This window comes from Podarcis melisellensis (assembly GCF_964234715.1).
Source record: "Podarcis melisellensis genome assembly, chromosome: 17".
NCBI classification, from domain to species: domain Eukaryota; kingdom Metazoa; phylum Chordata; class Lepidosauria; order Squamata; family Lacertidae; genus Podarcis; species Podarcis melisellensis.
The window spans coordinates 9,425,799-9,442,205 of record NC_138534.1 but is presented as its reverse complement, the minus strand read 5'-3'; the positions used below and the strand labels follow the sequence as shown (position 1 = coordinate 9,442,205).

The 16,407-nt window shown below is 46.0% G+C and overlaps 1 protein-coding gene across 1 annotated transcript; it reads right to left on the bottom strand.

Moving 5' to 3' along the window:
* Window positions 1-4,571: 4,571 nt before the first annotated feature.
* ACP5 (acid phosphatase 5, tartrate resistant) lies at window positions 4,572-16,148 on the bottom strand. The gene is made up of 5 exons (XM_081894680.1): window positions 15,836-16,148; window positions 12,986-13,240; window positions 11,180-11,307; window positions 8,293-8,638; window positions 4,572-5,919 (listed from the first exon to the last, which is right to left on the bottom strand). Exons 2-5 carry the CDS (start codon window positions 13,238-13,240, stop codon window positions 5,677-5,679), a joined length of 972 nt encoding a protein of 323 aa, XP_081750806.1. The 5' UTR covers window positions 15,836-16,148; the 3' UTR covers window positions 4,572-5,676.
* Window positions 16,149-16,407: the final 259 nt, after the last annotated feature.

Here is a 16,407-nt window from a genome sequence, read left to right as displayed (position 1 = left end):
GGCCCTTACCTGAAAACTGTCCCAAAGCATTTAGAATTTACCATTCAAACCACCATTGTCCCCTGAGAAACCTTTTTCTAAGGCAAGTGGCTCTAGGTACAGTCTACTAGTTCCCCCTTCAGATAAATCTAAACCCTTTTGAACTTAGTCTGTGCTGTTTACTGATGGTGTTTTCCTGAATAAGCTAATTTCCTCTTTGGTGCAGTAACTTTTAATTTTGATTTATCTGTTGTCCTTGTTAACCCTCAGGTGCCAGATTCTGGAGTGCGTTCAGGTCTCAAGTATGGAAGATTTCTTTTAAAGGGGTTGTTTCAGGGCTGCATGTGAAAACTGAAGGCTTGCCTGCAAACTTCTTAACAATACTTTTACCTGTGCTTATGCCTATAAATATGTTGTAAGTCCCTTGGAGACCGTTTCTGTGTAAGAAGCAACTAGCAAGTCTTCTTCATCATCACCTGAAGACCCTTCTCTGGGGGGGCACTTTCAGGAGATGTTTGGAGGATGACGAGTGAACAAACCTCTTTAGCAGCAGCCTTCCCCCTCCCTGCTCCATCTGTGGAACGCTCTCCCCAGAGAGGATTGCCTGGTGCCAACATTTTCATTTTTTCAGCTCCAGGCAAAGACGTTCTCATTCTCCCAGATATCCTGCGTTGATATTGTCTTTTTCTGATAGTACTTGATCGTTTCTGGGTGCAGAAGGCTTTTCCTATTTTGTCACTCAAGTCTGTGTTCACATCACATTTACTTTGCTTCTGCTGTGATTTTACTCTACGTCCCATAATTTAGAAGCACATTTAGCACATATGGCCAACCTAGTTGAATGGGATCCAGCAGGGCTCATCTTATATTCAGATGTGAAGCTGGTTTGGGGGTTATTTAATGGTTGCTGTTGTTTGCAGATGGTGTTGAAGAAAGGGGTTATTTTGCTCTACAATCCATAATTTAGGAGATATGGGTGGCATTTTTAACCATTACATGATATGTAATAGGACAAATTTTTAAAAATCTGCATCAGAGGTTATTGGGGGGCACTTGGAAATGGGGTGTTCTATCCTGAAAAGCAATAGTTAGGGTTTTTGGCCTCCTGGGGGAATTTTTTACTGTCACATCTTGCAGCCATTTTGGAAAGTGTCCCACATGCTCCATCTGGGCTCCCGGATGACTTGCAAACTTTCACATGCATATGGCACCCACTAGCAATTTATAGCTGGTAACTTCAAGTAAAATACTTGGGCCACATGGTGCTAAACTCCTGCACTAATGACTAAGATGCGGAGTTTTCACCTGAGGAATTTCTGGTTTTTCTCACACACACTTCGCCTCTGTGCTATACCAGTGTTGTAAACAAAATCTGCCCTTATTTCCTTATGGGGGACACAAGAGCCCTTCTAGAGTCCTTTGTAGGTTCTCCATCGGTAGGAGAAAATAACAGAGGCCAACCAGAGAATATTGAGAAACAAAGCAGCTAGTAAGCATGATCTTTATTGAACTGTTGCAACAGGGTGCTCCCCTCACACGCAGGAGGAGGAGGACCCAGAACAAAGGTGTGCCCGCCCTTATATAGACTTTGGGAATTGCCCACCCTCAAACTCCAGACCACCCCCAAAAACATCATACCGCTTACAAGTTTTTGAGGAAGCCTCCCAGCTCTGCTGGCAAAACCAAAATGGGAACTATACTGGCCCCACACTTAAGCTTATACCCTTATTGTGTCATCTTTCGTATGCAAGCTTAAAACAAATTTCCCAATGACACGGCAATTTGAGACGGGGAGTGAAGAACCTTATGACTCAACGTTTGCACTTCTCTAGTGAAGAGAAGCCAGCTCCTGGCAGATAACATCTTACTTGTTCCTTTTTGGTATCTCTTGAGAGTAGCCAGAAACTGGAAAACAAGTTTACAAGTGCTGCAGAATTGAAGTCATAGAACCAATGTGGTGTAGTTGTTAAGAGTATCAGACGAGGATTGGAGAGTCCCAAATTCAAATCCCCATGAAGCTGACTGGGTGACCCTTGGTCTCTCGGGGTCAATTCTACAGGGTTGTTGTGGGGAGAAAATGGGGAGGAGAGAAACTGAGCTCTTCATTCAGAGGTGGGATAAAAGTGCTGTAAATAAATTTTAGGTCAGGCAAAATATAAAGCCATGGTGTTATGTCCTCTCCTAAAAGGCAGCAGTTGTCACCCAACCTTTACAAAGGACTTTATGGGTTGTGGTAGAGCTTTGAATGCAGAAGGCTGCCTGTTCAAGACCTGGTGTTTCCAAGTACGGGTGGGAATGTCCCCCGTCTGATACCCTGGAGAGTCACTGTCAATTGGTGTAGACATGGAGCAATGGTCTGACTCTGTATAAAGCAGCTTCATTTGTTCCTGCACATCTTCAGCTCTTCAGATTTAATGGTCAATAACTTGCAACTCTGAAGGGGAAATATTTATTGCCTCTTATGACATGCTTAGAGGGATGCGGGAGGCGCTGTGGTCTAAACTACTGAGCCTAGGGCTTGCTGATCAGAAGGTCGGCAGTTCAAATCCCTGCGACGGGGTGAGTTCCCGTTGCTCGGTCCCTGCTCCTGCCAACCTAGCATTTTGAAAGCACACCAAAAAGTGCAAGTAGATAAATAGGTACCACTCCGGCGGGAAGGTAAATGGCGTTTCCGTGCGCTGCTCTGGTTTCGCCAGAAGCGGCTTAGTCATGCTGGCCACATGATCCGGAAGCTGTCTGCGGACAAACGCTGGCTCCCTCGGCCAGTAAAGCAAGATGAGCATTGCAACCCCAGAGTTGTCCCCGACTGGACTTAATGGTCAGGGGTCCCTTTACCTTTACTTAGGACATGCTTGCTTCAGAAGAAATGCAACCACCTTTTAGCAGATGAGCAGCTGACCTTGCAATGCAGATACGACGTTTGGGCCAGTGTGACTGGGGGCAATCTCACCATAAGCTTACGGAGGCACCAGGATCTGTTTGGATTCTTTTAAGTCCTCCCCCCCCCCCCACCTATAAACTGCAAAATTCATCACTCCTTCTTCTGCAATGACAACTATGTGCTTAATCTCTCTGACTCTTTTTGAACCTGAAAAACAGCAGTCATGTGGCTGCTTTTATTGACAATTTTATTGTGTTTATGTCACACATACGTAATATTCATATTCTAAGGTGCCACAGAACAGGGGAGGGGGGGTTGCTGTAGCAAAATAACGTGTCTCCCCCTTTTGGAATTTGTTTCTGTTAATTTGTGAATTAGGTCCTGTGTCTAACAAGCCTGGTTTTGTCTGGAATGTCTTGATAAATATGAAAGCTGAATGTTCATGACTGGAGAAAAATATATCCTGCTCATGAAGAAGAAGAAATGAAGCTGTTAGCCTAGTGTGTGCCAGAAATGAAAACCATCAGGTTTTTTAAGTCTGTTTAAACTCAAGATTTAAAAGGCCAAATACGACTTGTTCATTCCCCCACCTGCACTGCAGCCATTGTCTCTTGGCACCAGTATTCGGCTTAAATGTAAAATAACAGTTTTCCTTTTGGTTTATGTCCTTGGAAACAGAAAGGGTAGGCATGGTTTGTATAAAAGCAGAGATAAAGGAATGAGGGGGAAAGGCCTAACTCCCTGTTGTGAGGAGAAATGTCTGCCACCCGTTGACGTTTCCCTGGTTATGTCTAGTAAACGAAGTGTGATGATGTGGCACCACATTTCTTTTATTATATGTTAGCAGTGAAATATTAGGTCATGGTACCTCACCCCATGCATGTTTTGTATTCCATTCACATACTCCATTCATCTTGTATATATACTGCCGTATTTCAAAACTGAAATAACCTTCCCCTGCTACTGCTGCCCCCCCCCCAAACATCTGCTGCCCAAAGCAGTTGCCTCTCTTTGCCTAATGGTAGAGCTGGCCCTGAGAGTCCTGGTTTCTCTGTGAAAGGATATTGGGGTGGGGGGAATCTGTTTTCCAGTAGATCTGGAATTAACAACTCTGAGCTTTTTTTAAAAAAACAGCAATTTGGGCACGCAAACCGTTCTTCACAAAGGCCTTACTGAAATTCAGTTTGGTGGGGGGAAAGCCCACCAAATATTTTAATTTAAAATATTAAAAGTAATTTATTGAAAAGCTAGTCAGGAGAAAACATTAGAAGATTCTATGTTTGCTTCAACCAAACCTAAGGAGCCCATATACAGAATAAAACTGGATCCTGGTTGCATAGAATCATTGATCTTGCAGATAAACATCTTGGCAAGTGAATGGCTTTAAAATGCATAACAGCAACTAACGTCTGGAGCAGAATCAAATACAAAACAGAAAAGCCGGAAGAAAAATCCAGAAAGGAAGAGACTTATTCATCCAATAGCAGCTGTTTAGAAGGCAGACGGAGCTCCTCTTCCTTTGGCACACAGAAAAACTTGCATTCTTCATTTGAAGAGTGTTGTTTCACCAGGATAGGATGAACGACTGAATCATTAAGTCCACTGTCTTGAAAGGACATGGGGTTGGGCAATAAAATTACTAAAGTGAAGACCTGAAATCTGGGTGTTCTGCATGCCCACACTTTACTAATCGCCACCATCTCCCAAAAACTGCTGCAAAGCCTCGCCTGTGTGGTACAGAATTTCTACATAAGAGGTGCGTAGAGGAGGATCATGTACTTGAAAAGTTAAAGGGGAAAGATCCAAATGTCATCTGCATCCAAACACCTCCTGGCTTCACTGGGTGCTGCTCAGACACAGCAAAGTTATTTTTCAGCCCCAACCCTAAACAGCTAGCTGAGTCCCACTGTTTACACCTGAAACAGATGAGCCAGCAGATAGTTTCAGAATGGTGATCTTAAGTAGGCAAAAGTTCATTCTTCTTTGAGATAATTCTGAACGTTCACGACAGCTACAGACACCAAGCTGCAGGAGTAGGCTATATAGTAAGTGAGGGAACAGTCCCTGCTTTCTTCTTCTTCTCTTTTTGTACTAGGAGAGGAATGAATTAGGACTACTCAGTGTTGTCTGGTTCTTCTACCTCTCATCTGTTTGTGTGATAGGCAGCTTGTGAAGGCTCTGGGGGTGGTTAAGTGGCAATTCTACATTCTTCCTTTCTCATTTTGCCCACGGGAAGCAGCAATGGGCATAGCAAGACTGAATGGAGGCCTCATCCTATGGTTGGAACAATGGCCAGGAGCAAGGGTATGGATTTCATTTAAGCTGAGCAGATCTCTGACCCTTGCCTGCTACGGCTTGTTCCTCCATTCTTGCAGATTTTGAAATGCTGAAAATTTAACACTATGGCATTTACCTAACACCTATGACAAAGGCTCGTAGTAGCCACCAGCCAGGTGGCGATTAAGCTGGACCAGTGATGACTCTGGATCTGGTATGTTATCAATATCTGGGCAGGAGCCACATATGAGGATTCAGAGGCAGCATTCAGAAAGGAATGGTTTGGATGCAGAAGAGATGAGGTTCTACTGGGAGGAAGGTGGAACTACATAACCACAACTGGTTTCGTACAGGCGGATCTTGTGAGGTGTGCAGAAGAGTAGGAGTGCCTCACAAACAGGAGATCTTAGAGCTCTCTCAATGGCTACACTCCCCACAAATGCCAGTTCTCAGCCCTAGGAGGAAGGCGTGCTGTGTTTGTGTGTGTCAGAGAGGTCAACTGTGCCCCTACAAGGCCAATGCTGACTGTTGTCTCATCTTCAGAAACGTCTCCGCCTGGGCAGCGAGGTCTTGTAGAGAGACTTGCCTTTGCCCTCAATGTAGGTAATGCTCATCTCTTTGGCATTAATCTCAATGTAGGCAAAACCCCCTTGAGAAGAGGCGTGGCCATAGAAGAAGCGCAGGTATCCAGCAGGGACGTCGTGTTGGTGTTGCTTGTTGTCATCCATGAAGTTCCCCGCTCCACTTAGCACATAGCCCAAGCCAGTTTTGTCCTGGAGGTACTGTTGGAGAAAGGGAGGAACAGGCTCAAACCAGTATCACTGCCGCATAACTTTTGGGTGTCTCAAGCCATCATGTTGTTGCCTAGCTATCCCCCCGCCCATGCATGTGGGGAAAACATTACAGTGAAACCTTGGTTCTCGAACGACTTAGTTGTCGAAGAAATCGGCTCCCATTTGCGAACGTTTTTCAGAAGCCGGACGTCTGATGCGGCTTCTGCTTGAGTGCAGCTAATCAGAAGTCGTGCCTTGGTCTTCAAACGGTTTCAGGAGTCGAATGGACTCCCAGAACGGAGTAAGTTCAAGAACCAAGGTACCACTGTATATGTGGCAGACTTTTATTTAAGAGACAGGGGTACAACTTCCAGCCTGTAGAACGATTGTGAGAAGCTCAGTATTGCTGAAGCTCAGTGTTGCTCCAAGAAAGAAAGGCAGTGGAGTGCAATAGCTGTAATGATCTTGTGTGATTTATGTAGTACAGTGGTACCTCGGGTTACATACGCTTCAGGTGACAGACTCCGCTAATCCAGAAATAGTGCTTCAGGTTAAGAACTTTGCTTCAGGATGAGAACAGAAATTGTGCTTCGGAGGTGTGGCAGCAGCAGGAGGCCCCATTAGCTAAAGTGGTACCTCAGGTTAAGAACAGTTTCAGGTTAAGTACAGACCTCCGGAACGAATTAAGTACTTAACCCGAGGTACCACTGTATACCCTTAAGATAGGTTTTGTGAATGAAAAGACAATGGGGAATCTTTTCCATTTTCCTTTGACCTTGCAGAGAAAACATTTGGTCAGTCTGGGAGCCAAAATGGTTCCAGGGCTGTTTTCCTGTGCTGCTTCAGACATGTGGTTTATATAATTATGTATGTGTTTGCTTGGTACATTTAGGCCCCATTAGCTAAAGTGGTGCTTCAGGTTAAGAACAGTTTCAGGTTAAGAATGGACCTCCGGAACGAATTAAGTACTTAACCTGAGGTACCACTGTACTTGTGATGTTCTACTATGCTCTACAGTCATACCTCGGGTTGAACTTGCTTCAGGTTGAGTGCTTTCAAGTTGCACTCCATGGTGACCCGGAAGTAACAGAACGCGTTGCTTCCGGGTTTCGCTGCTCGCACATGCGCAGACGGTAAAAATGACATCATGCGCATGTGTGGAAGCGGCGAATCACAACCTGTGCACGCACAGGCGTGCATTGCATTTTCTTCAGGATACGAACGGGGCTCTGGAACGGTTCCCGTTCGTATCCAGAGTTACCACTGTATTTTGTTATTGTTATTTATTGTTTGTAAGCTGCTTTGGGATTCATTTGAATGAAAAGCAGCATAGGATTTCAACCAATCAAGCAATGATTATGATTACAAAATATGTTCAAGATAGGCTGCCAGATAGGAAGAGACAGGGCACATTTTTATGTTTAGCGCTCAAGTTCTACACAGACCATCAAATGGCACAGTTCCTCTCCAGAGGGACTTGCTATCTGTGCCAGACATACCAAGTTGGGAGAAGGAAAGGAATGGAAAAGACGAGAGAGGTTGAGGAAAGGGTACGTCAGGCGGCAGCAGGAGATGTGCACATGGCACAAGGATCAGTGGTCAAGCGGAAGTGCTGGTGAAGAGAAGAGACACAAGACATGGGATGAAAAGCAAAAGGCAGGTGTTGGGATAGCATTATGAGGCAGAAACTGGAGGAAGGGGGAAAGAGGCCATAAACCAGGAGCAACATTCCAACAGTCACAGGTCATGAAGTAAGAACTTCCTTCTCACACTTTTCAATAGCACTTGTGGCTCGTTTAGCGTGTATTTTCTCACTTATTCCTGCAGCAAGATCATTATTCTTCCCCATTTTACAGATGGTAAAACAGAGCTGGACCACCAAGAAGGCTGATCGCCAAAGAATTGATGCTTTTGAATTATGGTGCTGGAGGAGACTCTTGAGAGTCCCATGGACTGCAAGAAGATCAAACCTCTCCACTCTTAAGGAAATCAGCCCTGAGTGCTCACGGGAAGGACAGATCCTGAAGCTGAGGCTCCAAGACTTTGGCCACCTCATGAGAAGAGAAGACTCCCTGGAAAAGACCCTGATGTTGGGAAAGATGGAGGGCACAAGGAGAAGGGGACAACAGAGGACGAGATGGTGTTCTCAAAGCTACCAGCATGAGTTTGACCAAACTGCGGGAGGCAGTGGAAGACAGGAGTGCCTGGCGTGCTCTGGTCCATGGGGTCACAAGGAGTCGGACACGACTAAACAACAACAACAACAAAGGAAGCCCAAGACCCAGGCCCAAATCTACCACTGTCTACCACAAGGGGCATCGTCTTTATAGGAAGTGTGCAAGAGCAAAGTTCTAAGATGGGGCTCTCTCTTCCTTGGCTCACCTGCAGGTTGTGATCATGGCCACACAAGTAGGCTGTGGCCTTGTATTTCAGCAGCAGCGGCTGCAGGTGCTTCACCAAGCATGTGGTTGGGCCGTGCTTCCCCACCGACCACACTGGGTAGTGCCCAGCCACCAACAAGTAGTCATCCTGAGAGCTGGCCAGCTGTTTGCGGAGCCAGGACATCTGGGAGCGAGCCGCGCCCAGTTCCTGTGGGTGCAGGGGCTGCTCATTTTGGAAGTCATCCGAATTGCCGCAGATAGTCACCGTGTCGATCATGACAATGGAAACGGTGGCGTTGGTGCCGGGCACCTTGAACCTCAGCCTGTAGTAGTTTTTGGGGAAGTGCCTGGTAGCGAAAAGAGCGGGAGGCAAAACAGTTAGAAAGGCAGAAGAAGGAGAAGGTGCTTCTATATCACAAGGCTTTTTTGGTGGGATGCTTCCACAGCCACAAAAGCTCTGTGGATGAGATGGGATGGAGAACCCACGCAAGGGCTGGCCTAACCAGACATCAAAACAGAAGGGGGATTAATTGGGGCCAGGATTTGTACCTGCAGATCTGCAAGGGTCACCTCACAGCTCCAAGGAGAAGCAGCACCTTTTCAGGCTCTCTGGGACAAACTACCGTATTTTTTCACTCCATAAGGTGCACCTGACCATAAGGCACACCTACTTTTGGGGAGGGGGGGAATTCAAGAAAAAAAATATGTGGCTCTTGGGGGCTTTTGCGGGAGGTGGGGGAAGTGAGAGAGCCTCGCTCTGTCCCTTCCCCCACCTCCTGCAAAAGCCAGGGATAGCCATGCGAAGGCTCCCCGCTGCCCTGCGGAGGATTCACGGGCTACGCCAGAGCTGCTCAGGAGCTTGTCGGGGCTGGTGGGGGAAGCCTGGGATCCCCCTCCCCAGCCCCAGGGACCACACATTCGCTCCATAAGATGCACAGACATTTCCCCTTAGATTTTAAGTGGGGGAAAGTGCATCTCATGGAGCGAAAAATACGGTAGATGCAATCAGGGAGGTCTATGAAGTGTCTCTTGGTCGGCTTTTTAAAAATTATGCAATGCAGCTGGCAGGGCTCCAAATTTCATTGGAATAGAGGCAGGAGAAGAAATAACTAACTCCCTCCCCGGCTGCTTGTGCATTAAATATCCTCAAACTGTTTTTCTCCTCTGAGAGGAAGAGATATGTGGGCCTAGGTATCTTTTCCCCCTGTGGGTATGAAAGCAGCTGTCTGGTGTGTGGGTGTGAATTTTTTTTGGGGGGGGGACACCATCGGGGAAACATTTAAGTACTTCCCTTTCTCAGCTCTTCTGTACATCACTGGAGAATAATCTACAAATTCAATGCCTCAGTTGCTCTGATGAGAACACAATATACAATTCAGCTAAGTTGTGTGACCTGTTTTTTAAAGGACTATGCAGTCAACTAACAGAGCAATTGTACACTTGTCTACTCCAGAATAAGTCCAGTTCAGTACTGAGGCCCCAAAGGCCTGTGACCAGCACCCTACCTTGCCCTTTGAATGCATTTTATAGAAACATTGGCTCTGAAACGATAGAATAATTAAATAAAGTACAGTGGTGCCTCGCAAGACGAAATTAATCCGTTCCGTGAGGCTCTTCGTATAGTGGTTTTTTCGTCTTGCGAATCAAGCCCATTGACAGCTTAGCGGATTAGCGCTATTAGCGGTTTAGCGGCTTTTAGCGATCAGCTGTTAAGCGGCTTAGCGGATCAGCTGTTAAGCGGCTTAGCGGCTTAGGAAAAGGGGGGGGGGAACCCGCAGGAACTCGCAAGACATTTTCGTCTTGCGAAGCAAGCCCATAAATAAATTCGTTTTGCGAAGCGCCTCCAAAACGGAAAACCCTTTCGTCTAGCGGGTTTTCCGTCTTGCGAGGCATTCGTCTTGCGGGGCACCACTGTAAGCAATATCACAGAATCCTCTGCAACGTCCAGGTGTTTGATGCTGAGAGAGATTTTTCCTCAAGGAAAGAGGTTTGATAGCCACTTAAGGTTTTTTATTGCTTCATCTGTGGCGCAAATTTCAAATCAATGAAGCTGCGTTGTGAGGGCGGCTTTGCTTGGTTGGTTGTTTTGTTACTGTAACAGAGAATTAAAAACAAATATTAAAGATGCTTTGTTAGAGCTGGTGTACCACAAAGTGTGGTATATTGCATTTAGGGGGAAACTAACTCCAAAACCGACAAGACAGACAAAGTTACTTCAACTTGGAGCTCTTTTATTAATTATGTTAATAGGGAAGACAATACACAGCATCCTCCCTCATACTGTATACAAATTTGGAATGCTTAACATCTGTATTTATGTTTCGGTATGGTACTTCCTTCATGTTCACCACATGGTCTTATCCTTTTATATCTTGTCATGTAAACAGTTGCCCTGACCTTATCTTTGCCTTCCACCTATAGTAGAGTTTTGCTGAAGTGTCATTATGGAGGATGCACTGTGTATGGTCTGCTAACAAAAAAAATATTTTTTTGAAGGGAGAGGAATAGTTATTTGTTCTATTGTTACTTGATGTATTGCATTCGTCAACCTTTGCAGTAGCTGTTACTGACTCAAAAATGACAGATATCTGTAGTGCTCAAGGCATTTCTTATCATTCTCCACCTAGATTTTAGTCTTGAAAATAAATAAGAATATACAAAAAAGAGAGGAGCTGGTGTACTCTGGTGGCTAAGGTTGTCGGCTGCAAAGCCTACAGATCAAATCCTACCTCTGCTGTGAACATATTAGGGGGCCCACGGCGCAGACACTGGAAGACATTCCCCTCCTCCCGCAAAATCTGTCCCCTAACTTTTCCACACCTGGTAACTCTCTGCAGCTTAACTAACAACAAGAACAACTCACAGGCCTTACAGCAGTGGAGTCTTACCAACGTTTGGAGATCTTGCTATAGGCAATCTGTGCAGTGACATTCCCTGAGTGGTCGTGGTTCCCAGCCAGCACATACCAGGGCAAGTTGCGCAATGAGGGCGCCTGGAAAACCGACTCAAATGTCTCCTGCAATAGAAAAAGGAGCGCCTTTGTTTATGGATTCCTCCGGACAATCTGTTTATTGCACATTCAACCGGATTTGCTTGCAGAGAGCTTATGCTGAAGGTTAGACTATGCCTCTCTTCCTTCCTTTGCTTGTATAGAGGTTATGCACCTCCCCATTTATAATTTGCCCACCCCACACTTTTCAGTGCAATCTCCCTGTTGCTTTCCTTAACCACACAAAGTCTTTTTTTAAATGTGGATTTGTTGCGTTAAGGCCACAAAAAAGCTATAATCCACTCTTTGGACAAGCCTAAATTTACGGCATGCTCCTGAAAAACTCCAGTAAATACTGATATTTTGAATAGTGCCTAAATATGTGTGTGCATTCAAGGAAGAGAAGATTTATATGCCGTGGTTTTCAGTTGTTCCTTATCTAACATATAACCATTTCCACAGCAACATTTCATACTGACACTCTCTAAACGTTTTAATAAAAGTAAAAATTAAAATAAAAGCGGTGCCTGAAATTTGCTTCCCCCTCCCCTCCCCCTCCATTTTCTCCTTTTGTGCTGTGTCTTTTAGATTGCAAGCCTAAGGGCAGAAGCAGGAGCTTATATTGATCTGATCAGGCACTCCAGGAGCCTGTTTGCCTGAAGGGCGGGTTCTAAATCATAGAATCGCAGAACTGTAGGATTGGAAGGGATAAGGGACGCGGGTGGCGCTGTGGGTAAAAGCCTCAGCGCCTAGGGCTTGCCGATCGAAAGGTCGGCGGTTCGAATCCCCGCGGCGGGGTGCACTCCTGCTGCTCGGTCCCAGCGCCTGCCAACCTAGCAGTTCGAAAGCACCCTCGGGTGCAAGTAGATAAATAGGGACCGCTTTCTAGCGGCAAGGTAAACGGCGTTTCCGTGTGCAGCTCTGGCTCGCCAGATGCAGCTTTGTCACGATGGCCACGTGACCCGGAAGTGTCTTCGGACAGCGCTGGTCCCTGGCCTCTTGAGTGAGATGGGCGCACAACCCCAGAGTCTGGCAAGACTGGCCCGTATGGGCAGGGGTACCATTACCTTTACCTTTAGGATTGGAAGGGACCCTGAGGGTCATCCTGACCCTCTACAATGCAAGTATCTCAACTAAAGACAGATGGCCATCCAACCTCTGCTTAAAAGTGAGGATTGCTAAGTGTGCAGGTGGTGCCTTGGATACACTTTAAAATAAATTCATGTAGGTAATTCAGGATTTGGGGGGATCCACAGAGTCTAGGGCTTGCTGATCAGAAGGTCGGCGGTTCAAATCCCGTTGCTCGGTCCCTGCTCCTGCTAGCCTAGCAGTTCAAAAGCACATCAAAGTGCAAGTAGATAAATAGATACCACTCCGGCAGGAAGGTAAACAGTGTTTCCGTGCACTGCTCTGCTTCGCCAGAAGCGGCTTAGTCATGCTGGCCGCATGACCTGGAAGCTGTACGCCGGCTCCCTCGGCCAATAAAGCGAGATGAGCACCACAACCCCAGAGTCGTCCACGACTGGACCTAACGGTCAGGGGTCCCTTTATCTTTACCTTTGGCACTCAACCCCAGGGCCCCCAACTTGGTGCTGTGAAGGCTGTGTGCTGTGTCCAAGTTAACTCAGCAGCACTCTGAGCTTTATCTTATTCTAGGACTCCTGATGGTGTCCCCAGCCTCTCCACACACACCCCACCTCCTGACCTGAAAGCGCTTGTCATAGGCGTCCTGCACACCACTGTAGTAGAAGTTGTCTCCGAGGGACAAGATGAAGTCTGCTCCCAGCGAAGCTGCTGTACGCCCCATCTCATTGGCTACAGCTGCCTCGCGGGCTGTGTAGAAAGGAGCGTTGGGCACCCCGCCCCAATCTCCCACAGCGATGAAGCGCAAGGAGGAGCGTGCATGAAGGCTTGGCGGGGCAGCCAGGAAGAGCCCCAGAAGGTAGAGGAAGTTCATCATCTGAAAGCGAGGAAATGAGATGACAACATGGGAATAGAGAGAACATTTACCTGGAAAAGGTCAACCACAGATCGGCTTGCGTTGCTACTATCTTTTCCAGGAAGCCCCTTCCCCTCGACTCTGAGCACTGCTCTCCTTTCTGGTCTCACTACTAAAGAGTTTTATTCCATGTTTGTTCCAAACACACATTCCTGGAAAATTGCAGCGCTTATTAAAAACAACCAGAGTCCAATAGGATGTAACATTTTGACTTCTTCTGTGCTTCTTTTTGTGTTTTTTGAAATGATGTCAAGAACAGCGAAGACCCCCAACAAATTATTTCTAGATATTGCTAATGAGGTATAGAAGGCTTCCAGGTGAGGGTTTAATATTATAAATGGGTCACTTGGACATTGCAGATCATGGGACAATGGCAGCAGTTCCCCTCCCCCCAGCACTGGATTTTCCATTTATGGGGTAAATAATGATTAAATGGTGGGGGGGGGCAAGATATGGATGGCAATATAATGTGACAATATGGTGTGGATGCTGTGAGAAACTTGCATGTCTGAGCAACAATAAACAGCCACTTGGAAGCACCCTTAGAAAATGGAAATATTTCTCCACCAACTCGATTTTTGTCCTGCCAGCTAGCTAATGTTCCTAACCAGCCAATTACCCATTTAAAAAAAATCAAATTGATATCTTACCCAGTGTGTTGTTTTTCAATTGATACCATACTCAGGGTGTGTGGGTGTGTGTTTTATTCAAATTTACAAACACACATACAAAAACCCAGTGACCTTTTAAATGTCCCTTGTGAAAATGCCTTTCTATTGATACATAGGGCAGAATTCACTTAACAAACCCGTCAGTGAAAGGCCTGCAAGAGGACTTCTGTTTATATAACAGGACTTTCCCACAAAATTGTTTCTGAGGGGTGAATGGGAGGGAGAGAGAGACATTCTGTCTGGCAAGTGGATGTGGTTGTGCAGATAGAACATTAATACTGTACAGTATAGCATGTTGAATTCCACCCATATTTATCTAATCACGCCCTGAAAAAACAATCATTGCTCACTCCAAGATTACATTAGAAAGCTATTGTCATTCATAGTGCATTCCTGTGCATGTCTACCGAGAATTTGTAGACCTGCCTGAGGGGCACTCATCTCAATTCCTTTGTTTACAAATTAGACACCATTGGGCATTCACTCTGATAGAGTTTGGGGAGACTCTAGAGGATGTTGCATCAAATCAAGAGTTATCACACTTTCCTTATCCGAAAAACCTGATATTTAGGGGAAGTGGGTGTGATTCACAAGAGCTTCAAATCCGCTTTAACTGTACAGCCTAAATTTGTCGGGATGTGAATGAATAAAAAAGAATATAGAAGTCTGGTAGCGCCGTTACTCTCAGCAACTGTGCACACAAGATTGCAGCCTTAAAACATGGCAGCGCACAGCTATGCTGTGGTATGGAGAGATATACAAAGCAGAAGAGGTTATATACCATTTGCTAATCTCCTAGATAATGGGATTTATTAAAAAGCCACTACCTTTCCTATTTTGCAGTATTATGTCAACATCAAACCCAGGTTTGGTGATTAAAGAGAGTGAAAAAGACAGGCGTTCCTTTTTCACAGTGCAATTAACAAAAGAACGTAAGAATAACCCGCAATGGCCCATCTGGTCCAGCACCCTGATGTCACAAGGAGGTGAAACAACCAGAACTGTACACGGTACAGTGCAACCTCGGGTTGCGAACGTGATCCGTGCGGCAGGCACGTTCCCAACCCACAGCGCTGCGTCTGCACACACGCGTGATGTGATTCAGCACTTCTGCACATGCACAAGCGCGATTTAGTGATTCTGCACATGCTTGAGCGCCGAAACCTGTAAGTAACCCCTTCCAGTACTTCTGGGTTCGGCGTGGTCTGTAACCCGAAAACGCGCAACCCGCAGCGTTCGCAACCCGAGGTATGACTGTACTCCAAATGTGATCGCACCATAGATTTGAATAATGGCATTATGATATTGCAAGTTTTGCTTTCAATTCCTTTCCTAATGATGCCTAGCATAGAATTTGCTCTTTTTGCAGCTGCTGCACCCTGGGTCAACATCTCCTGGATTAGGATTAGGGCTGTAACAATCCCAGTGCTGCTCTGTCTGATTTCCCTTTTGCTGAACTTTAAACATCCCTTACAGCTTTAATTTCAGTTTCACAGCTTTAATTCTTTGTTCAGAGAAGAAGGTTTACACTCGGCTTGCCAAAGCTTGTGCTCTATCTTTGTCACCACCCAAAACCCTCATTTCTTAAAGAAAGCTTTGTTGCATTGTATAGCTTCCTTGACTCTTCGATTTAACCACGCTGGCATCCCTTCCATTTGCTCTTGTTTGCGCCTTTCCTAATGGGTAGCCCGAGGTTGTATTAACATGGGCGTCCAAACGGTGAGAAAACGTTGAAACGGATCCATCGATTGCGCTCTTCTCCGGGAGGGGACAAAAGGAAAAGGAAAGGGGGGGGGGACAGATCAGGGGCGACCTGTGAGCGAGGTAGGAAAGCAAGTAAAGAAAGCGCCAGAAAGAGAAACTACTTGTAACAAGAGGAACTTACTTGCTGTTTTTGTTAAGATCCGTCTTGTCAAAACTTATGTGCTCGGATCCGATCGTCCTGGGTGTTAACTCAGCACCTTTCTCTCCGGGGAGTCTCTGTCATCTGAAAACAACTGAAGTACCTCCGCTGCAACATGGGACATTTTATCAGTAACTGGAAACGGGAAATTGGGGCGGATTGGGGGGGGGGGGAGTTCCCTCCAGCACCAGTCAGGGGAGTATTGAAGCAGAAAAACTGAGTGAGATGGAGAAACAGATGCTAAAGTGATGACCCACACTAACTTCTCTCTCCCCCCCCCCCAGCCATGTGACACTTCCTCCTCCTAGCAGACAGAGGTTAAAGATTCTTTAACCTGCCTTTGCAGCAGAGCTGATAAGGAAACTGCGGCTCAGCCCCTTAACCCTTTCGCAGCTCCTCACGTTGGATGCCACAAAGGCTTGCTTACTTTTTTGAAGAAGGACTCCGGAAATGCAGCGTTTGGACGAGAGCGGCAGACTAGCTGTGGGACCTTCTGATAAGATACTGTGCTGGGAATTTTGAGGTCTTAGATATATGGCAATGTTCATAAGTGT